This window comes from Bombus bifarius, unplaced genomic scaffold (assembly GCF_011952205.1).
Source record: "Bombus bifarius isolate JDL3187 unplaced genomic scaffold, Bbif_JDL3187 scf7180000008008, whole genome shotgun sequence".
Taxonomy (NCBI): Eukaryota; Metazoa; Arthropoda; class Insecta; order Hymenoptera; family Apidae; genus Bombus; species Bombus bifarius.
Window position 1 is genome coordinate 3,806,670 of NW_022884386.1, and position 24,085 is coordinate 3,830,754.

General features: G+C 40.3%; 1 protein-coding gene across 18 annotated transcripts in view; it reads right to left on the reverse strand.

Moving 5' to 3' along the window:
• Positions 1-24,085, reverse strand: part of LOC117206837 (MAP7 domain-containing protein 1-like) — a 207,777-nt gene that overhangs the window by 75,080 nt on the left and 108,612 nt on the right. The window contains exon 1 of one of the 18 annotated variants that reach the window (XM_033446534.1): positions 16,153-17,441. The exons of 15 other annotated variants lie outside the window; for them this stretch is intronic. In XM_033446534.1, coding sequence (XP_033302425.1) covers positions 16,153-16,315 — 163 coding nt within the window. In that variant the 5' untranslated portion in view covers positions 16,316-17,441. Of the gene's footprint in view, positions 1-16,152; positions 17,442-24,085 lie in introns of those variants that run through there. 2 more of the 18 variants (XM_033446537.1, XM_033446544.1) reach the window with 2 other exon arrangements.

Genomic DNA, 24,085 nt, shown 5'->3' on the forward strand with positions numbered 1-24,085 from the left:
TCACCAATTTCTTTCCTTGGATAGAATTCAAAAAATTCCATGGCACGTGTTACTTCGCGTGATTTTAATCAAACGAACATTCGCAAGAGATTATATCTAAGTAATTCCGTTCCCTTTCGATTAAATATTTGTTCGCAAACGTGCCGCGTTTTACCTAGAAAATATGCTTTCCGTCGGCACGTGATAAGAACCTTTAATGATGCACTTTGAACTTTATTTTCTAAATGTATCCACGAGCACACGAGAAAATATTTAACTTAGCATGTCGATAGATAGCGAAACAAACATTTCATTTGTCGAAAGATGCATACAGAGATTTGGCGAGGATATGCGTAAATGTGTACCCGTGTGAAATCTCAAATAAAAGTAAGTCTTGAATAAAAGTCTAATTAAAAGTATAATGGAAAAGCTAGAGAATTTTATGTGAATCATTGAAAAATAGAATAAGTTTAATGCGAGACTCTTGTACGAATCATAACGACGTACAACAAATCGGTAGAGTTGGCGTATATCATTGTAATTGTAAATATAATTACAATTGCTCTTAATTACTTTTGTTTAAAAACCATAGAAAATCTATTGTTATTAATAATGGCATCTGATGCATATTACGAACTGTATGAATTGCATGCATTTTTTAATTTTCATTGTATATGTTCGTTGGTGCATAAAGTATCAAATGTAATAATCTTTAAATTTAAGAGATACTTTAGTCTTCTTAGTTTTGAAAAAATTATATTAACTACCCTCATTACGCTTCTTTTCGCGTTCCGTTTATTATGTAAATACACAAATCCCACATATATTCTCAGTAAAGGTATTTGCCATCATAAATTGCAGAAATCTGATCGGAAGATTTCACGAATGGTTAAAGAGCTTCTGTTTGCTTCTCCAAGCACTAGCATAAAGAGCGTCGATAGTCGTGATATTCTTCCAAACTTCGCCTCGGTTCTTTTTTTTGTTTTTTTTCGTCGACTAGAACAGTACTCTTGAAGAACTTTTCAATTCCCCGGAAATCTCATCGAGTGGTAGGCGCTTGAGAGCAAAGCAGCTCGTGCTCGAACCTCGCAGTTGTACCAGGTTAATTATCGAGGATTAATTTCGGGTCTCTAGCACAGGCGTCATTGGGGTAAAGGGACGCGACGAAGTCTCAATCGGACGCCTTCGTTGTGTACTAATCGAAAGTGGGAAAGAACGGGATGCTCGATGAAAAATCGAGAGGCGGCGTCATTGAACGGTGTTTTCCTTCCCAACACGTTCCCACCGTGTTCGTTTACAGATTGCTCTCTCCAAACGTTTCTCTCAGATCGCGATTTCTTTACGCTACCGAATCGAACTTTTCTGACGATGAGTTGTGCGATTTCCTTTTACAGCGTTCTACATAAAACAAAAACCTTTCTGAACAAGGTAAAGAGAATTTAATAATGGATATTTCGAAACACCATTCTAGCTTAGTATAGAATTATCTTAATGAATATAATTTAGTATTCCCGACATTCTTAACGTGAGCGCAGTGGCCTTTCTAGAAAGGATATTACGATCTTCTTAGAGGTTGCGATTCACAGATTGAGGATCTGGATTCTCCAAGATCCTCAACGATCAAACTCCTCGTGTTTCACCCTTGCTTCGGGAATAATCTGATTTAACGCCGCTATTTAAACTCTCTGTCTCTCTCTCTCTATACAATAGTAGCAAAGGATCCAAGCGTAACTTCCAGCACTCCATATCCCGTACACTGAACGCACACTTTCCGGGCCATCGATTTCCCATTTCCTTCGAACTGCCTGCTCTGCTACTCTAATCCCCCTAATTAAGGTTCACGCGCTAAAACGACCGCGTTATCTTCGTATCGATACTTTCTCTACCTATAGACTTGCCTTCGATTTATGCTCGAATTCCACCGCGCCGATTTCACACTCTCGCGTTATTCCCACTTGGGAATAAAGTGACAGGATAAATTGTAAATAAATCGTTGTCGTTTCAGCGACGAAAAAGGAAACCGAGATCGATAAGTTCGTCCGATGTTCTATAGACTCTTGACGCCTATTCTTTGCTCCCAGTATAGACTCTTTTGTGATCCTTATTCTACTGAATTCGTTCCCATTAATTTCATTGGAACCAGGGCGGCTATAGTTGTCACCGGTTACGTGTAACAATCTGTCGACTGCTTTTTACCTTTCCTAAAGATACGACTGTTGCGCCAATGTTCGGCTTCAATGGTACCTTTTGCCTACGAGACGAATCGGATCGGACGTGTTCCTTCTCAATGGCAGTCTATCCCTCAGGAACTCGTTCGTCGATGTGTGACTCTGACGAGAGTTGGATGAATCTGCGAGCCTCGTATTTAGGCGCATCGAGATCGATCTCCTTTCATAAACCACATCGGAGAGATCTTTCTTTCTTTGAGACGACAAATGTGACGCGACACGCTGACATTCTTATCGGTACATAACACTCGTTGGTAACGACTTTTGGATCGTGGCACTGGTCAATGGATATCGCACGATACTATCGATTAAATCTATTTTTCTAACTCGAAGGATCAAGCGTGAGCAAATTTAGAGCCGGGTGAAAATAACAAATGCAAGTGATTACTGAGAATCATTGCTCGTTAACCTACTCTACGTGTTATTGTTGTAAAAAGACGATCATCCCTCACCATCAAATATGTGTGTTCACGATCAGCATAAACTCGCAAGTTATTAGTAAACATTTTACGACTACTTTACGATATTCTCGCGAATATTGTATCTAACAAAGTTACCAGCAGTTCTCGAAAGCTACAAAAATAATTTTGTATATCTACAATACTGTCTTTCCAAGGGATGTACATGTTTTACAGAACATGTTTGCGAGTATTATGCAAACAGACAACAAACAGACATTCCAACATTCAAAATGGTTGTTCGTTTCTTTGTATCATAAGATTTAGGAAGATAAAACAGCAGGCACCAAAGGGTGCTGTAAATTAAACTCTCCTGAGTACTGCATCGTGCAGGAGGAAAATCGACTAAATTCTTTTCCTAATTAGTTGTACTAAGAAGAAAGGGGTGAAACAATTAAGAGATATGGAACAATTACGTGCAATATTCTGTATAACAGACCCTCGATGCTATTAGACTTGACGATTAAACCAAACTCCAATCTAATTTTAACCCATTGCATTATAATGTCAAGTACACTCGTGCAACAGATTATGGTTCCAGTTGAACAAAGACAGATTGTATTGATAACGAAGCTTAATTTCAACGCTAAATAAAGCTTCAATTCTTTAACAAGGATCACCAAATATGAATAATGTATACTGTTTTATTATTTTGAACCTGATATCGTATTATAACAGTGAATAGTCGAAGCTTACTTAAACACCTATTTATCTCAGTGTATATCAGTGGCAAAGTGTTAACGTAGTTCAAAACGTAGAGTTTGTTGTACGTAGACGATTATCAACTCTAACAGGCAATGCAGAACAAAAACTATAGATATGTCCAAAATATCAAGCATTCTATGTCTTAACGTAGTTTCATACGCACGACTTGGTCTCCCATTATCTCAACGGGCCTATTGGCCCGGTTCAGTTCGATTGATCGACTACGGCGTTCTGATTACACCGAAGAAATGCACTCTGAAAATGGACGTGGCTCTTGGACATCGGCCAGCATGATATTTCGAAGATGAGTCGCGTTTTTCTCATCTGACGTTGCCGGTAGGAAAAAGTCCTAGAGAAAATTGAAACCTCCTGGTACGTGACTCTGCCGTGACTCGTCTCCGCTACCTACGTAAATAACAGAGGATTCGTTGCCCTGCTGCGATACACAATTCCCTCTACTGAGATTTCACCGCCACGATCCTAAGATACGGGAAGAGAAAACGTCGTTAGTGACTTAGCGTTTCGTCCGGCATGAAAGATCGCTTTTTCTCCAAAGAGAATCGTAAGGAGATTTGCTGACACGTTGAAACGATCCATCCATGTTTCTGATACATTAGAAAAATTTGTTGGATTGTTGCTTTCGATGGTATCGAGAGACAAGAGGAAAAACACATGTGCGAAAAGACTACACGTTGTAATTACTATTGTTTACTCGCTTAGTCGCAGACAATTTGTCTCTAATGAAATTCATCGAAATCGATGATTTATGACAATTTTCCTCCTACCAAAAAAAGTTTATACAAACGCTTAAGATTTAACATCTAAGCATAAAAATTATTTGGAAGGCTAGCAGCAGAGCCATCGTGTACATCGTTAAATCTCTCGCGAGTGCTTAGAAATTTTTGCAGCTAAAGTGCTGCTATTACACTGTACAGATATTCGTATTATTCTACAGTGGATTCCATAAACGACGGACGCAGCAGCTGCTTTGTTCACGAGTGTTAAATAGGATTAGACGACACGCGCGAAACGAATATTAAACAAAGAGCAACCTTTTCAAGTTTCCCCTTTATTTCACCCGTGGAATTTCGTCTGTCTGGCGCAAAAAAAAAAGATTTTCGAACGTAGTGGGTATCCACGCGATAGCGAAGCGTTTCACAAATCCATGAAGCGCACTGATGAAATTGACGGTGTAGCCGTATGTATCTCTGGTCGGCATAGAAAGCACGCGGCTGCACCCTACGAACTCGATAAACGAATTTCAGGTAAAAGCGGAGTTCAATTCGCTATCAGATCCGTCTCGAAGTCGAAGGTCTCTGCGTCAGTCTAGTCCGATCTTCCCTCTCGATCGATTCCACCATATTCCGTGATATTGCTGGTTCAATCTATCCTGGTAGTGCAATCGTGTACGTCACAGTCGGAATAGATCATCGATTATCGATCGCCGAGACTCGAACGTGAAAGGAACTTCTCATTCGTGCACACGGGGGAACACGACCTGTTCCGGGTCAAAATTACTGGACGACTTGCGCTGTAATTTATTCCGAGCTCACCCTCGTGGATCACTCGCCTTCTGACCAGGAGTTTCTCGAAATTTAGATTTAAAGCGGTTTAGATGAAAAATCGAAGGATTCGACGTGGCTCGTTATTTAAGGCATAAAACGTTCCCGGCATTCGGAGCGAGTTACACAGCACACTTTTTGCCCATTGTATACCCAGCAGACCTCGGAAATCCTGTTCCATTTAAAAATCATTTTACCCTCGTCAATACATATACCACGATAGACCGCGATCCAGAACATGGTTCTTTCTCTCGGTTCGTTTTAATCGAACGCAAAAAGGTAGCGAAGAGGTTCGAAAGCGAACGACCACAAAGGCGGTCGGAAAGCTCGGCGGAAAATGGTTCCGCGAAATGGCCGGAGTTCCCCACGACCGGGATATTTCTAGTTTCAAACACGGCGCTGGCATTAACGATCGGACGTATTGCTCGTTACCGCAGTACCGCTTTATCGTTCGCGAGATTTATGTCAAGTGTATCGAAAGACTCGGGCATTTTTATTTGATCGAGATAATGTCGACGTCGCAGCTCCTTTGTTCCTCGCTACAGTGGCCGATTCTACGGACCGGGCCACGACCAGTTATCGAGAGTTATCGAGCACAGAGGGAAGCTTCTTTCTCCTCGTTTCTTCATGGGATTTACCCGAGCCAAGGAGCGCTTCGATGCACTCCGATGTCACGCTTCGATATACCCGGCCCCCTGCGTCGAGACGATAATTGCATCGTCGAAAGTCTTACCTTTCCTTCCTTCTATTTTTTCCCTTCTTTCTATTATCCTTCCTCCTTTCTTCCTCGTTTCCGTTGATTAATTAAAATCCGTACGGAATTTTTTTCCCTCTCGGTAACTCACGATGCTCCGAGAATTATACACACGGGAACCGCTTTCTACACGTAGCGAGCGGAGAAAGAAATTACAGAGGAACTCGTGTCACGTTTCTTCCTGTGCTCCGCTTTCGACATTTTTTACCGACTAATAAACGCTCGTTAATGAGCATCGGTGATCTATCTCCTTCGTGTTCCAAATGGAGAAGTTCAGTTGCGCGGGAACTCGTTAACGCGCGATCGAATGTGATGTGGAGAACTTATGCAAAGCATCCAACGAGCTAATCTTTCTTCGTTTTTAGAGACATAAGAGAGAATCTGTCTTGCGGAAGGAACGACGATGCTTCTGCCGGTGAAACGCGCTCGATGGACGTTCCAGCAATTCCAAGAGAATTAGTTCCGGTTTCTACGCTTTAATAACCGAGAAATTATCGTTGTAGTGTAGATACATCTTGCTCGGGGTACAGAGACGATGAAGTCGTGAGGAAGAAGCCGACGTTGGAACCGAGCTAAATCTACCGGTCGCCCGACGACTTTTTTCGCAGCCCACTTGGAACCGTACCAACAAAATCCCGCGACTATATGCGGTGAATCGAAAAAAGGGACACGAACTGCACCGACCGAGGGAAAAATTTTATTACCATCCGACATCCCTTAGCCGTGTTTTCCGATAGTATTAAAACACGGTCGCGAACAAGCCGCCGACACGCTCTAGAATTTGGCCCGTCTTCAAAAGAATTGGCTTACCCGTTTTTCTTTCTTTTTTTTTTTATTCTCCGCTGAATGTTAAATATTCCGACCGAAGTTTTGTTCGCGAAATCCAAACAAGTGTACTATTGGTTCGCATTAACGAAAGTGTACATAGCTTGTTTGAAAAGTAATAAGATTCTCGATATTTTCATTTAAGTAAATTCATTCATTAGTAATTGATAATTCATTTTATTCGACGCGTGTTTGTTCAATGTAAATATAAAGCTGAAAATGATTAACTAATAAGTGAATAGATTTCTATAGTTGTAGTGTCTTTATTACGAATTCTTTGATTGGAATTTGGAGACTTAGGAAAGTAATTACAGAGAACCAAATCAGGTGAATATAGTGGATTCTTGTTAAAAAATTCTCGTACAATATACTTTAATCATTATAGTATTATATATTTGATATTCATAGAATATTGATAGTAATATATATAGACATAATCTCAAAACAATCGCAAAAATTTGTAGATAGTATCTACATAAAAACTAAACAAAGAAGATTTCATTATATTTCAATTAAACTAGCTATATCACAGTATAATATCACGATTAAAGCCAATAACAGTAGTGCCGGCTCAGACACTGTCCGAATCTACTTATTCTGCCGAATATAGTAGGAACAATCGTTGGAAATTTCCAATACAAATTGAACGCTATCTAAATTAATACGAAAGATTATCGTCAATGATTATCTTCAAGACAATCTTTATTACAGTATTATAAGAATAACGAGTCAATTTCTGAATTCTAAATAGGATTTTCCTCGTTTCTTTCATTTATTTTTAGCAACTATTTTGTCTGTTATATGTTTGACATCCATGAATAATTGATATACATAAAATAACTAAATTGGTAGATCGCGTTTGCCCAACGATTTAGGAAAATACGAATCCTGCTATTTTTCAGTCTGTGTAAGCGAGGACTCGACACGGAGAAAAATGACAAGCTCAAAAGTTTGAAACTCGCCGGAACAAAGATTACTATGACAATGTACTTGTAACACAGAACGTTCATAATACGGACGTGGTTTTTAGATAGGAGAAAAATTCGGTCGGCCATCGATTCCTGCATTGGAGGAAAAGTTTCACGGACTGGTTACAGCGGTGATTACTTTTCTTATTCCGGGAGTGGCGCCTTTGTTCCGGAGGTGGCAAACTTTGCCAAACACGCGATCCGTAAAGATGAATCGATGCGAGTCCTAAGTTTTCTCAGCCAGTGGGCTTCTCTTTGGATTCGTCGCCGAATACACGAGTCTCGTCCTCTATGAAGTCGCGATTGTCTAGATTCAGAAAACAACCAACGTCGAAATTAATACTTCATTGTGGAAGTTTACAATGAGATACAAAATATTTTCGATAAGTGAGAATTTCCAAAAATGATCGTTTTAACAGTCCAATAGAATGACTGTATCAATAGTCTACGTTCAGAAGAACACAGTATGCCTCGACCAGATTATTACTCTTTTCAATCATTTCGTATTAAAATACCATCTTTCTAGCCATCAAGTGGCGCAAAAATCAAGCAGTCGACTAGCATACTTTCCCCACATAGCCCTCGACTAACACCACGTTAATAGGGAATTTAATATAAACAGATACAACCAGAAACGTAATTCTAAATATTTTACTGGCTGTGTATACGATACCAAAGTGCTTATACTTGTTGATGAACGAGCGAGTAAGTAAATACATAATTAAAACAGCGAACTCGACACAACGGAACAAGGATACCGTGAATTCCACAGTTGCAAGTTCTTTCCGCGTCCAGCTGCGAACCGCGACATCCCGTAAACTTTTCAATTACCACTACCTCCGAGATAGAATGCTGTCCGACATCGTTTCCAAGAAGAAACCGAATTCTTTCTTTTGTTAGCGCAACTTTCACCTGTGCCCCGAGTCCCGTTGGACGATCGAACGATAAAAAATAAAATAAAAAAAAAGTAGCAGAACTAACTAGATTCGTCTCGACGACTCAACACGCAGCGCAGATTCGTAGAGAGAATGAGACGATGCTCGCGCGTGAATTCGACGAGAAAGCACGAATGAAAGGCCGACCCTAGCCAGACGACGATCCAGGATAATCTTCCTGATCCGTTTATGCCGCGGATTTCGATTCACCGGGGAAGGTCTCGCGAGATATTGTGTCCTCGTTTGCGATTCACGAATTCTAATCGTGCCAACAATGCCCGGATTAAGATGCATAAACGAACCTATCCGATCATTCCCCGTTTCCCATTCAACAAGATGAACTTACACTGACTGCCGCTTGTGCACGGAACTCTGCGCTTTGGATTTTCGCGCGGCTTCAATACCTGCTGATAAGAATAACGCTGGTATTATTGGGAAGCGATCATGGGAATTGACGTTCGTTTTCGTTGCCTGTCGAGAAATCAGCCGGTTCATTAAGAGCAATCGGTTGATAGTGCGAATTAAGAGCGCACGCCAGCTTGATCAACTGAATAGATGATTCGTGATCTTATCAGCCGTGGAAACAGCCACGTGCCACGGGGTTCATTGAGGCAGGCGATACAGAATACTGATAGAGAGCTCCGAGCAATTTGTCATTGCTTGTACAATGCGTACGAATGATACATACAAATGAATGAATTTACGGATCGACACGTGTGGCGAACTGTCGATGAAAGATATCCGTATCATTCTCTCACGAACTTGATTCTATTAGTACATAGATCTGCGAAAGCATTTGTACATGACTTTTATACGAGTGTGTATATATTTTTCAGAGATCACAAAAGTATTTACATAGTCCATTATGCATTGTATCAATCAGCCTCAATGTCGAGTGGTGTACTACCTATATATTTAAAATGTGTCGTAAGATGTAAGACGTACTGTTTGTATATTAATTTTTCAATAAATATATGTTTACGTATCTGGTAATTTTTGTGTATTATACATTTTCAGATTGATTTCAAATTTTACCTATGTAACCATTACATTCGTGTATCGTTACAACGCTAATAAAATTGCAGAGTATTTCACATAACATATACAATACGAACGTAAAAGTTTTTTATGGCAAGTGTTCAAGTACTTTCGTAAGCCAGCAATCTTACACATGAGTGAATTTGCGGATCGTACGAGCAATAAATGGCCGATAAACATTACCAGTAGAATCTTCTCTTAAAGTTACGTTTAGCAGTATGTAATCTTACTAACCGACACGAGAGACGTCAATGGTGTTAGAACGCGCAAATTGCAACAGTTTATGAGAAACATAAGAGGATATTACGTCGATGGAGCGCTACATGTAGCACACGGATCCTGCCATTGAAGACCGTCGTGGCGCTCGTAAGAACAGTCTCACGGATGGTAGACGCAATCGAGGCGACCGATGAATAATTCATCGACATTAGATTCTTGATAAATTTCCGCCGGGGAAATTACTTTCGCGGTCAAATCGCCCGTAAAAGATGCGCGCTCTATCATCTTCGCGAACCAATCGTCGGTAGAATCGCCGATAGAATCATTGATAGAACGGTTCATAGAATCGTGTGCAGAATTTTTCATGAACTCGACGATAGAATAGAAATACATGTAATAAGAAAAATAGAAAAATCCTAAGGAATAGAATAATATTATGGAAAGTATAAACATAACGATATCGGTGAGAATGTATCACCTAATGTAACGCTCAGACACTTTAACGTAGAGAATAAGAATCGTTAGGAATGACCACTGCGCGTTTCTTGATCGCTATCACGATAGGAACTCGTCTCGTGGATAGGCGTCAATCATCGTGCCAATCGTAACATCCGGCGGTGTCAATCAGTCGAACAATACTTTCGATCGTGTACGGTCGACGAGAGTTTCCATGATGTTCGACGATAGATTTCAAAGAACGTCGTTCCCACGAGTGATATTAATCGACCATGCTCGTGTTGCTACGTTTCGGATGTCGACAGATCGTTTAATTCCATTGCAAGATCCACTCGAAGGATATATCGGGGGAAAAATGTGCAACACATAATTCCATGCAGAGAACGGAAGTACGGCAGAAAGACAACGAAAAGGTTGGCCAGGCGTAACCACGAATACGACAACGTCGCGAATGCTGACTCAGCGACAAGGTATTTTAATGCAGCGCGATTATTTACAACAGCGACCGTCGTAAATTGTATCGCGTAAAATATGAAGCCGGCATTACGTGCACCACTACAAACGATTGATGAGTCGGTGAACTGTTCTTATCGGAAATTAAACGTTGCCAAATTCGTGGCCATGTGTTACATTCCTAGTTTTCACTTTTTATCCTTCACTTTGCACTTTGATAACGCTCTTTTGCGCGTTATTTTATCAAAGGAGCGTACAATGACAAATTGCGTTCGGCTGAAGGTTGCTTTAAGTATTTAATTGACATAACGAAAGCTCACTGATTTTCCCAACATACGATTCTTCATTTATTCCGCGTTATAGCTATAAAATCATTAAAGAATTTTTCATTTTCGTATGATAATATGATAAGAAACAAACTATATCGTATCTGTAAATCGTGTTAAAAAACGATTCATCCTTCTCATCCCCAGAAGATTATATTCAACAGAAAAAGACAACACGCGCTAGAAAACTACTTCAATCTTGTCTTACAACAGGAACTCAATATACAAGAAAATGAAATTCTAACAAAGTCGTTTATAAGTTTAACTGCTCTAAGGAGATTTTATCGTACCGTATCTTATGCCTCGTACGTGTATAAGAATAAAAAATCTCAGCATGGTTTTATAATCAATGTGGTAGATCACATTCAGATAAATAGATTCACTCGACGACAGTTCATTTAATTGGGTAGTAACTATTTATTTTTCCGCTACCAATTAAAATTTCTACTCTGTACCATATTTCTAAGACTCTCGGCCGGTTCGTAACGAGAAAGAACAGCAGCATCTTCGCCGTGATTTAGGCTACCTGTTAATGAGGCCTCCGTCACAAAGTTATCGAGCAAGGCTCGCGTAGAACAGAAGGAAATTCCGCGAGAGACAGCGTCGAATGTTCGACGAGCACGAAATTAATTGCTCGTCACGGCCCGTTCCCCTTTGCCGCACACGGAGCTCGGGATAAAGTGTCAAGGGAGAGGGCTTCTTCATGCTCGCGAGATCCTCTCGTCTCATCTCGAGCCTTCGCGCGCTTGACAAAGTGCATATGAAATATAACGAGAATGTGGGATGCGCCTGCATCCCGTGGGGCAATTTCGCACGAACACGTTATTACTCGAAGTGTGGGAGGGAGGTCCAAGAATGTACGGTAAATTTACCATTCCTTCGTAGCGAATATAAAATTTTCCTAATCGAAGCTTCTCCGATCTCGTTAACGTAAGCGAGGTGTAATTATGGCAATATATTTATGGCCCGATAGAGGCTTATGATGTTGCAGTTAATTATAACAGATAGTAAAGGATTATTCGTATTTGTAGATCAACGGCTTGGAAAAGTTGAATTTGAACTAATAGTTCAAAATTTATTGAGATATATGTGATAATAAATTCTGATTATGCAATTATTTTGACAATAGATTCTAAGGCGATTCGCCAAGGTTATTCAAATTCAATTGGTAGCTTGAATAAAGGAAAAAAAGTATACTGATTATTCGTATTAAAATCCAAATTTATATTCTGTATATGAATACTTTAATCAGTATGAATTTATGGTATTAAATTTTAGAAATAGCGCAGAAATATCAGAAAGAATTGAATCAAAGACTTTAGGCTACACTATTTTACAGAACAACGATGCAATATACATAGTTCGTGATTAACAATATGATAAGAAGAAGATCTCAAATATCACAAGTAAGAAAGAAAATTATTATGCATGCAAACAAGTATATCGGTAGATTGTTATATAATATGTTAGCTAAATGACTGTACCCTGAGAAGTACACTGAAACTCAACTGTCTTGAAGCTTTGGCCAACAACAAATTCTAACACTACTCAGTATGGTATATCGCAACTTGATAAACATACGAACTAATGGACAAAATTTGTACAATCTACCATGGTATGCATTATAATCAAAACTAAAACGCTTGTTTGATATAATCCTGTAATAATAAACAGATGACAAACGATACGCGAAAACAACCTTGTAAGAACACAAACACGTGTTCTAAATTTCATTCTATAATTTGGTTCACTTTACTCGATTTAAGTTACTCATTATTCATACATATCAACTCGAAGTAAAATAGATCTTACACAAGTTGTCCACAATTGTTTCGTAACAGAGAATCTTTCGACGTTCGAATTTTATTAGCAACAGGATAGGAGACACGATAAAAATGGAAGAGCGGAGAAACGTTAATGCATTCGTTTCCAATTTCCCTTGGCCAAGCTTTTGCAATTAGCCCGATTTCACGGGTAGTGTTTAATATTAAACGCGATGACGCGGCGTGAATCTAATGAATTCATTTATCACGGCTCACTTATCCCTTCGATCGAGTTTCTACTACGAGTCAAGTCAGGTATTCTCGTCTTCTCGGTTCCTCTCTACGTACCGCAATTTCCCAGGTACTCGTATATGGCCACTGTTTTACGGTAAAGTACTCACCTGCAACAGAAAAGAAATATCGATATCGATTATTAAAACGTTCCTCGAGACAGAGTAGCTCGCGACACGCGCACGCATGCTCCGCGTTTTATTACCAGTCCGACTGTATGCACCACTGCGTAAACCAGCTGTTGCAGAGCGCCCGTAAATTCTATTCTAGAGTACATCCACCGTTTATCGTTTGAATAATAATGGAACAGAATGGAGGAAAACGATGTTTGTAACCATAATTCAGAGGTTAAGATGTTGAACGATGTACGTGATGAAAAATACAGAAATAATATTTTCTTTAATGGAAGCGGACGAATAAAGCTTTAAACGCTCTAAGTGCTAGAGGTCAGTCGGAATTGATATACGAATACGCCACTTTTATCCTTCTTTTTCTATGGAGTAATAGGTTCTGCACCAACGAAAATGCATTGATTGGAAAGGAGAGTGGCATTATTTTTCGATTAAGTAAGACAATGATTTTACAAACTTCAATTCATTACAAATGTACATATATGATGGAACCATCATAAAGGTTCTATATAATTATTTTAAGAAATTGATATCGTGATTGTTTCGATTCTGTTTTGTTAAGTATTTAAACTTTAAATTCAACAGCTGCATTTAACAAAAAGAAAGATTGAATAAAGTACCACGTTTTTATAAATTCATTCACGAAAAGCTGATCTGTGGCAATATTTTTATACATAGAAAAACAGCCCAGCAGAGCGTCAATCGACGATTGAAAAATGATAACGATCAAGTGTTATTTTTCGCGCCTCACTATGTCACACATCGTGCAAGATAGTAATCGTTAATCACCGGATAAATCAATTCACGGTTCGATTAATAATCCCATCGCTTCGGATTTACGCAACTGCATCGGGCTACCTTCACCGATCAGATTTCCCCGCGACATTCGTCCCTCTTTCATCGCCTCTTTCCTTAATGCATTTTACACCCCTTGCGGGGGAATGACGCGGAATGCAAAGCAACTGGAAATTTTCATTTCCTGTTATCGTTCCGGTTGGAACGCTGACCCCGAATAGCGACAAAACATTGTTATGACTGAGAGGATAAATCCAACAATGCCGCGAGAATGGAATTTTAAAGGGAAGTGGAAGCTGGCTAATTTCAATTAACCTTTCACGTTAAATCCGAGAGAAAAGAAGGGAAAGGTCACGCGCACGAGGGCGTTCACGTCAGTACACGCCATTTACAACGATATTTTTACGCTTTCCCCTTTCGTTCTTTCTCGACTTTCCAAAAGAACGATAATCGAAACAGGTAACCCCATAGCCTCAACCTTTCGCCTGCGTTGTAAACTCGATAAAACTTTTTCAAAAGGAAATGGGAGAAAAAAGAAAGATTCCAATTCCCACGCGTAATCGAACCTCGATACGATTCGTCGATACAGAAGGATATGTAACCACATCCGCTGAAAGCAATCGAACAGCGTAAAAACTTTCGAAAACAGGCTACAAAAGCGTTGCCTGAACAGTGAAATATCACGCTATCCGATGTCCCCGCGATTCAAAAGCAACGCGAAAATCTTACGATACTCGAGTATCGATGAGCCAAACGAATAGAGTCTACGAGAAAATATCGTCGACCATTAAAGCAACGGAGGACAAGGAAGGGGAAAAAAAGAGGAGAATGGAGCGGACAGGAGTGGCAGTCGTTTATCAAACGCGTTTCCAGGGGCGTCAAGCGCGGAGACGTACTTTTTAGCGTGTGACATCAGCAGATCTATTAGTCACGGGCCTGACGATGAGTTCTGTCGGTTGACGGCAGCCGCGTGCGGCAATTACGTCGAATCTGGAAAGGAAGCGACGTCTCTACGTAAGGGCAAACAATGCCAGGCTAACGTTACCCGTGTTGGAAGCCTTTCATTAGAGTTTAACGAGAAAAGTCGAGCGAGCCGACTCGTCACGCGCAGAACTTAACCGAATCGTCTTTCGTCGAAGCGTCGAAATAAATAACATCCAAGGAAAATAACGACCGGCAAAGAAGAACGAACAAATTACGAAACTTGCTGTAATTAACTCGAGAAGATAGCGGAGAGCCTTCGATATTAATTAAAATACTGTTCTGTTCTATCTAAATCGATTTAATCACAGAAACGTCATTCGATCCCATTAATGACAGCCAAAGAAATAGCAGTCGTAGGCGTGTCCTGAGCTAAGATCGTTGGAACGAGGTAAATCCGACTTAACGTGTACAATAGTCTCTTTTTGGAGGGGAAAAAGGGCGAGTTCGTTTTGCTGTCCTGCCTCCAATCGGGAAACTAAAGCAATCCGGTAACGAGAATCTCGTGAATATTTCATTCGAGCCGCTTTTAAAGAAGAAGCAGAAGCACGTCGTTCGAACGTCGAATTTACGCAATAAACCACGCCTCGCGTTTGCGTCTCTTAAGCTGGAAAGTTCGATCGGCATCCTCGATTCATAAGGACGACAACGACAGCGTGAATGGAATAACGAATTCAACGATGACCAATCTCAGAAGTCGAAGGCTCGATGACGCTATGGGTTAATGTACACGTATTTGCGACTCGTGCAACTCGACACCCAGACACGCTTCAACAAGATTGTAGAAATCGCTATGGCAAATTAGGCGATATAGAAACGTATAAAACTTTATCGAGCATTCGACTCTTCATTTTTACTACCAAACGATTAAAACGTTGCAGAATCGTTTTAAACTTTCCTTCGATGTTACTACTATCCCATTATTTTAATTTATCCAACCTAATGAAGCAACTCGATATCGACGAACCTTATCTATACCAGTAGATAGAGGAAATTCTAGCAAATCGATACCAATGTAAATTATTTTAAATTAATGTAAAACACGCCAACGTTCTGCATTAAATTAGACCAAATACAGATCGTCCAAGGTCCCAGAATATCCACAATTCCTATCTCGAATGCCACTAATCTCGAACAAGTCGTCCAATAATCCCCTTTGGAAGCGTTCGATAATCGAGCAATAACGTTGCTGGGTCTCTGACAGAGCGATGGGCGCGCCGCTTCCTCCGTTTATATTTAAATGATCATCGGTTACCGCTTCGCAGGAAGCAACTTCTAAATGTACCTTCACGAAAGTGCACCTTCCTGTACGGTCGATGCCTTCCATTTTCCTGCACAGGCAGATCATGCGGTCCCAGGTTCTCCCTTGACAACGAACTCACTAGGATCCCCCTGAGAGTCGCAAGGGTACTGCTCGGAATCTCTCTGTTCATGTCGTCAGCTCCCATATCATCGACGTTTCATTAACACTGACATGTCGTCGCTAATATTCGTTGATCCTCGTACGAATTATTTAAAAAGAAATAACAACACCAATTCCTCGAATATTCCGTGTCGATGGATTAAATTTCGCGCGCTTCGAGATGCTTAGTGCGCTTCGACGAAGCGAAGCGACCCGATCTCCTCCGATCAAACGATCGATACTTTAATGTCACCGCGTGTGGACCACGCTCTAGGTTGTTGATGATTCTATTTATTTCCAGATGAAACGGAAAGTCAACGTAAATAAGCAGAAGTGTGGGAAGGAAGAGTCACACGATCGTTAACAGTGAGTCGTCGAGCGAGAACGCGATCGTCACGTAACAGAGCCGCCTCTTTTCGCCGTGATGCCCGTAACTGGCTTCTTCATAGGCCATCGCCGACGACCAACAGCAGCGACGGCACGTTACGTCACCATGTAAATTTAATCGGCTGTTTAGCGGCTGATGGCTCGCGCTAAAGGTCGCGTGCGGGCGTAGGTTCGCGGTGCTGCATACGAGGCTCGACGCACGCTATCGATCCGGCTGTCCACGGCCTGTGTCCCCTCGGAAAACCGACACCATCCTCGTCACGATTAGAAAGTACCTTTCTCCTAGATCGATTTAGAAACTTCGCACTTTTCACCCGGGAAAACATCGACGAGCGCCGCGACTCGTCGCAACCAACCACTTTGATGTGTTCCTTCGAGCCACGTAATACACGTGTTCACGTATGTACACTAAAAACAGTAGGTAACCACGTGATTGCGATTCGTGAAACGATTTCAAATTTCCCGATACCAGTGATACACGTAAGAATCGTTTCCACTTTTATATGTAACTATATATAGATATATGCACTTGTGTACCGTATCATACGGTACCACTTTGTATTCGATCACAAAGGTTTAAACGAACGGCAGAAGAGTTTTGTGGTATCGATCGAGAATCGTAGGCGAGAGAGTGTCGATTTTCAAATGGAATCACGATCGCGGTAACAAGACGTCCCTGTGGAACATGCTCGACCGTGTGACTGACTTGCTCGAGAAGCCACAGGTCCCTCCTTACTCGTCGCAAGTCTTTCTTGCTCCTTCTACGAGTCTCTCCCACCTCTCTGTGTCGGTCTGATTCGACGACGGACAGTTGTGAGCTCTGCGTGCACCTTGGACAGCGTGCCGACTGTCTGTTTCAAAGGAGTGGGAATCGATGTTTCCATTTTCTCGTACACCACGCTCGAACAGCACATACGATGTATGTACGAACAATTACGAGCCGTGGTTGTATAACTACTCGGTTTCTTTAAATAGATTACTTCTGTTTACACGTTGTTATCCACCAGGCGCCATTGTTGAAAGACAGTATTAGGAGAAACAATATTACGCTTTCTGCGTCGTTCTTTGTCCTAAGTAACTTTTAGTTACGCTGGTAGACAGCCAGTTTAGCGGTGGAATTAGAGTTAGAAATTCTGGAAGGAGAAATTGCTCGGTGAGTGCCAAGTGCCCTAGGTTCGAGTTCCGATCCAGTAAACATGGTCGTCCGTTTTTTGCCAACGCTGTCTTCGTTACCTCGTTTCTGCTGTTATCGATTATTTTGTTGCATTTCAAGTGTTCCGAATGCCACTTAACGGTTTATAGTTTCAGACGCTCGACATATTATGGATAGATAACGAGGCAAGATACTTGGCGATTCGTATTTCATCATTCTTGACTAGATATCTCGTATTTATCACACGCATAGAGAGAAATTATAAATCAATAATGAGCGATAACAGTCGGTAATAAATTAACTTGTTCTTCGAGAAGACGAATTAACACGTTGTCTGAATTTCTAATCGCTTGGATATAGCAGTTTCTTTATCTAATAATCAGTCGTAATATTTCTGTTGGGAATAAATCATGTCATACTTGTATTTGCGAAGATTAAGATCAATCTGAAGTTTCTATAGACACAAGTAAAGAAACAGAGCTCAAATGAGGCTGCGTTTTATCTATCAAAAATTCTAACAAGTATTCTACTTCGGATATTTTATACGCTTTTGTTTGTTACATACATTCTGTGCATTTTTATACCTCTAAGTTTTCATACAAGTGCGGAAAAGTCAGCAATCCGGCGATCAGAAATTCCTAGCAAAAAAATTAAACGTCTTACTTTCGCTACGTCACTTACTGGGATCAGTAGAATTGCTTCCGTTACTGGTCAGCCATGTTCGCGGCGCAAGTAACATTGAAATACGTCGACGTGGCATTCTCGCATTAAAAATAGACGAAACGCGGCGCGTCAATGAATATTCCATCGATCCACGTCGATCACGGGGCTCATTATTCACGGCTAACCTCGCGACTAGATAAAAAGAGATGACGTGGACGAGCCTCGCCACGATATTCAAATTGCTGCGACGTTTCTCAAGCATTCTGGCGTTTCTTGATTACGCCACGTTTGTCATTTCCGAGATAAGAATAACGAGACGTTTGGCTTCCAAGACATTTTCGTGTCCTGAACACGGAACAAAAGGAAGACGATCAGGCATCGGCTAACGTTTTCCTTTTCGTTGCAAATGACAGTCTTAACGCTAGAACTAACGACGAGTATGAAACTTATATTGGAGAAATAAACATGAAAATTATTTGGAATAAAACGCGTAATGCAATAAAAAAATTATACAAGGTTCGTTCAGATTTTTAAAAATACACTATTGCAAATCTACGATTTTCATGAAAAGTTGCAAATTGGACCTTTTGCCTATTTCGATAGCTTTCTTCCTGGCGATTAAGATTTATACAAACTTTCAGACTGAATTTCCCAATTTTTCATCGCATATGTTACGCATTCTGCTATGTTCGCCAGTGCTACACCAGTATCATTTTATTACACATTGTAAATTTATAAAATTTCTATGAAAGATCACGAACTGGTGGTCATTTCGTCCACTCCGATAGTTCCAATGTTAAAAATGTGGTTGTTTTTCTTCTGCTTCAGAAGTTACCTATTCATTCGCGATACTGAAAGCATCGTCGATTTTCTAGAAGTAAATGGTTGGTTCACTCTCGGTGAATCCTTTGAACCCGCTGTATCTCTTCGCTTGGTTAAACACCACGTTGATCGAAAGTCGTAAAGAAGCTTGTAAACTGTTGGGGAAAAGTGTAACGCTCGATTTAAGAGACTTCGGTGAATGCAAGACTGTTTAATAGGAATAGATAGAATATCTATGGTGCATATCTGTGGTGCACGGATAATTTGCAACGAGAAATCGACGCCGTAGCGATCGTTAATTTGGTTTGGTAATCGCTACGTTCCGAAGAAGCGACTTACGAGCTTCTCAGGTATAAATTAACGTTGAGAGGATAGGTCAGATGGGATCGAAGTCTTTAACGATGACAGTGGATTCCTTACTTAATACAAAATGAAAGAAGGAACTTTCTAGCGTTTATACCTTCCGCACGTAATAATTTTTTTACTTGAAGATTCTCCGTTCCTCGACGTGCCGTTTCCGTCACAAATAAACGATACCATATTGACACGTGTGAGGAAGTCTAACTGAATTTGATACAACTGTTTCAATTATTAGTCCCGTAGCTATAAAAATACCTGCATAAAGAAATGGCCTGGTTACCGAATCGATACATTGTCGTTTCAATAACAATATTCGTTAACACCTCGCTGATAACTATTGACAACCCAAAGAGATTCTTTCAATATAAACCCCAGTTCAATGCAAACGAGGAGAAAGCTTCCATCGAAAGCCGTGCTAACTACTATGTGCAACGAGTCCTATAACGTTTACAATGTTTATTCATTCTTCCATGCCGCCTCAACAACGCCTCTTCCCTGTCACGCTAAATCTCCATCTTCTGCTAACCTTCTTGACCCAATGCACTCCAACAAAATAAGCGAAAAATAAACTAAACCCTGCTCTATAATTACTCACGATCACTGACATTTCCATCGTGCAGTATCGCGATTAACAGGCAATTAAGCGCGTTTTCATAAAGCATAGCCTCCGCGTCCCGTCACAATGGACGGGTCCTAGGATCGCACTGTAACATCCAACTAGTTATCTCTCGATAATTTCGTCCCACACAAGCAACGCATCGGTCCGTGAATATCGTAAATCATCCGTAATGCGCGAATCGCCCATAACCAAGTCCAATTGCTCTCGGCTCATCGATGAGCCCGCAAACGAGAACGGAAGCGGCAACACATTTTTTCCCCCCCCTGTAGAATGGCCTTTTCCCCTCCTTCACCCCGTTGGTAGGGTAGAAATGCAATTTATAAGCCGAGAATCATGGTGAACGTCCGGCACGGTGGTTTCACGAACATCGATTATTCTATTATATATCTTCTAACCCCGAGAAATTTGCCAAGCAATTTCCGGGCTAATTATTTTCCCCGCTGAGAAGATCACCGAGTGATAATCTCCGCCAAACGGAATCGCCATGACGAGGGTTTCTTCGACGAATTATCGCGAGGCGTGAGCGTCGATGCGTGGAAATCTGAAATCATCCATGAACTAGGGAACAACTGTAAATAACTGACTCGGAGAATCTGGTTCACGGCTCCGAGTCTGGTTCCATAGTGGTCCGCGATGCTGCGTCGAAGATGTGTTTTCGTGAGGATCATGCGTCACGCAAGGCAAACGTCACGCGTTGCGAACGCGGTAATTAACTTTACGATCGTGTGGTATAGGGTATGGTATATTGTAACACTTTTAAGAATAATGATAGGAGTAATGATTCTTGGTGCTGTTAATTTTTTCTGTCTTTCTTCTATAATTATACTTTTTATTTTGGTACATGGTTATTTAGCGTTATGCAGTTAGTTATGTTTAATTCTAGCTCGAGCAAAACTTCGACAAGAAGCTTGAAGAAAAAGCATATGAGTAGTACTATTATTATAATGTCTACATGATTATATTTTTTGCCATTATTAATAGTGGATTGGAAAAAGCGACTGGTAAATTTCAATAATTTGATGCTATTTCATCCAACTATCGTATGACTCTAAATGATGTACCATAAAAAAATCACATTTGTATTTTTCATTACATTTCACTATAAAGAAGAACAAAATGTCCAGTTATTTTGTACACAGATGAAGAAAACAAATTTGATGATATACTAAAAAATTATACCGCCGCCTAGTCGTTGCATTAAGGACAATTATGTCTTTCCAACTCGATTCGTGATTTTGTGCTTCGTCATGATTTAGATCAAAATCAGAGATGAAAAACAATCGGCTAGGAGCTTGCACACACAATGAAACAAACAGACGGGTCTTCTCCAGAAACTTTAGCAACGAGTCTCTCCTTCTTCGATGTTAATGACCATGAAAGTCATGACGGGGAACGTGAAAAAAAAGTGGTATCGCCTGGAATGGAAGAACTCGGGGAAAATGCAGTCGCGCTCGCGAGCATCCATACAGGGGCGAGAAGCTAAGAAACTCGGCAACGAACTCTTTGAGGATTGAAAAGGCAATGCTTCGAGAAGCTGACCTCGTTTTTCATTCAGCCGGCAAAACCTGCGGGCGATTTTCCGGTGACGTAGAAATCTTTGCCGAATGGTTTGCCGAGAGCGTCCTGGAAAGCAAGGAAGGAAAACACACGGAGGAAATCGAGCACGGAACAGACGACACGTTTTTTATCAGACTTTCTACCAGATGAGACGGAAAAGAAATAACGAACGCGGATACCACCCACTATATTTTAGAAACAATGATATTTGATGAAAATTGAAGGTTTCAACAGGAAAACGGTGACAATCCATCTCAAATCGAAACTGCAATTTTACAGGTTTCAAAAAATCGCTTATAATTATTCGAACGACACACTTTCTTTTACTTTAGCTTATTTTTCAATAACAGTCAATATTTTACTTCGTTAAAAGTACCTGCATGTTTCTAGTAATTACAAACACAAAAAATATGACACTCATTTCAAAAGGTTTTAGTTCCAGTATTAAATGTTCCTTTTTTTTTTCTTTTTTCTTCTTCTGATTTTCAATAATTCTCTCTTCACCAATAAATCTCAGTTACCATTTAATATCGTGTTTCCTCATATCTTGGTATCTCCGGATTAAGTTCAATTACATCTGGGTCACTATTTAATCTATGAACTACATTTCCCGCATACAATAAAACCTTTATCACATGTTGCGCTACAACTCGGGTTTCTCGTGCGAAAGAAAAACAATTAAAGTATTCCGAGGGAAAACAGTCGTAATCCTTCTGAAATAAAAATTGAGATTTTATTATATCGTATATTAGAAGTAGGGAAAGCTATTAGACTGTAATGTAATAAAAAACCGATCAATGTCATATCTTTCCAATAATGGAGCATTTATGAACAGTCATGGAAAGTTTATGATCAGTTAATATTCTTAAAACGATTATAAATTCTCATTCTAGAAAGCATAAATCACAACCTGCCAATGCAAATTCTACGATCCTCAAACAACTGAACTAATCAAGACCGTGCATATTATAACTTTCTCTTAAGATAAAAACAATAATCGCAGAACATTAAATCTCGTACCTCTTAAAATTTAAATATCGATGAAGCGGCATTCATATTGTAAGAAAGGAACATATTAAACCTTGAATTTTGTACAACGAGAAGAAGTTCACGAAACCCCAAATACTAAAAATTTTACTTTTTACGACACTCTACTTAATCGTTATTCTCACTTACTCTTCAATTATCAGAAATATAATCTTTGGTGAAGTGCTCCGGTGTGAAATCATGCCACTTACATCAGACGATTTTATGTGGCATCGTCGCGAACTGAACGTCTCCGTTTCGCTCCGTTACAGTAATCTGTCTCGACTGAACACGGCTACATACTGCTCGTATGGAAACTGGTTGGTTGATGGAGGTAGCCGATGATTTTGCGATGATATCGCGTGATTACGCAACCGATTTTTCTCGAAACGAAACATATCTGTTCGCATCGCGGCGGCGTTTTCTACGCCTCGAACTGGTCGCCAGGCCCCCATATTCCTGACGACGATTTCTTGTGGCCGGTTGGCCTTGCAATGCCACGTGCAATGCAAAGCGTCTCTGGCATTAGAACTGTGCCCACCTGCGTGCACCGCCGATGGCATCCGGCCTTTGTGGCCGACTATCCACGCGGTCGAGAAAACGTTCAGTCGGCGTTCCTTTTATCCTCGACCTCTCAGCATCGGATTATTATCGATTTCTGATTAATTCTTGTCGATTGGAACCGGTTTCACCAAGAAAAAATTCTTTCTTCGCAAATACGCTATATAGAGTCACTGGATTAGGCAACAATAATCGTGCACTCTCATAAGTAGATAAACATACGTTATTTCCTTATTGCTACGACGCCTTTCAATAATTCTGAGTAGTCCGTGATTATATCATAACTCTCGAACAACTGTTTAATGACTCATACCTCACTCTTTCTATTCCAATCATAATGTATGTACACTTAAAGATTTCACAAGCAGAATACATTCTTGCTGCGTGTCATTGTATAGTCAATTGGCAGCTTGTTACTATGCATCCTAATATCCTATTCTTGGAACCGATTTCTACTTGCAAAAATCTCTTAACATGCTGGTCGTCCAACTACATCTATCGCTAGACTGCAAATGTCTAGGCAACATCATATTCTTATGAATGTGAAGTAAAAAAAAATTAACATTAAATATACTCGTTCTACGAAGTAGATATTATAACTAACTTTTACTATATCCGTATATTTTTACACTTTTCTATCTCCCACGAATACATAAACGTTTACGGTC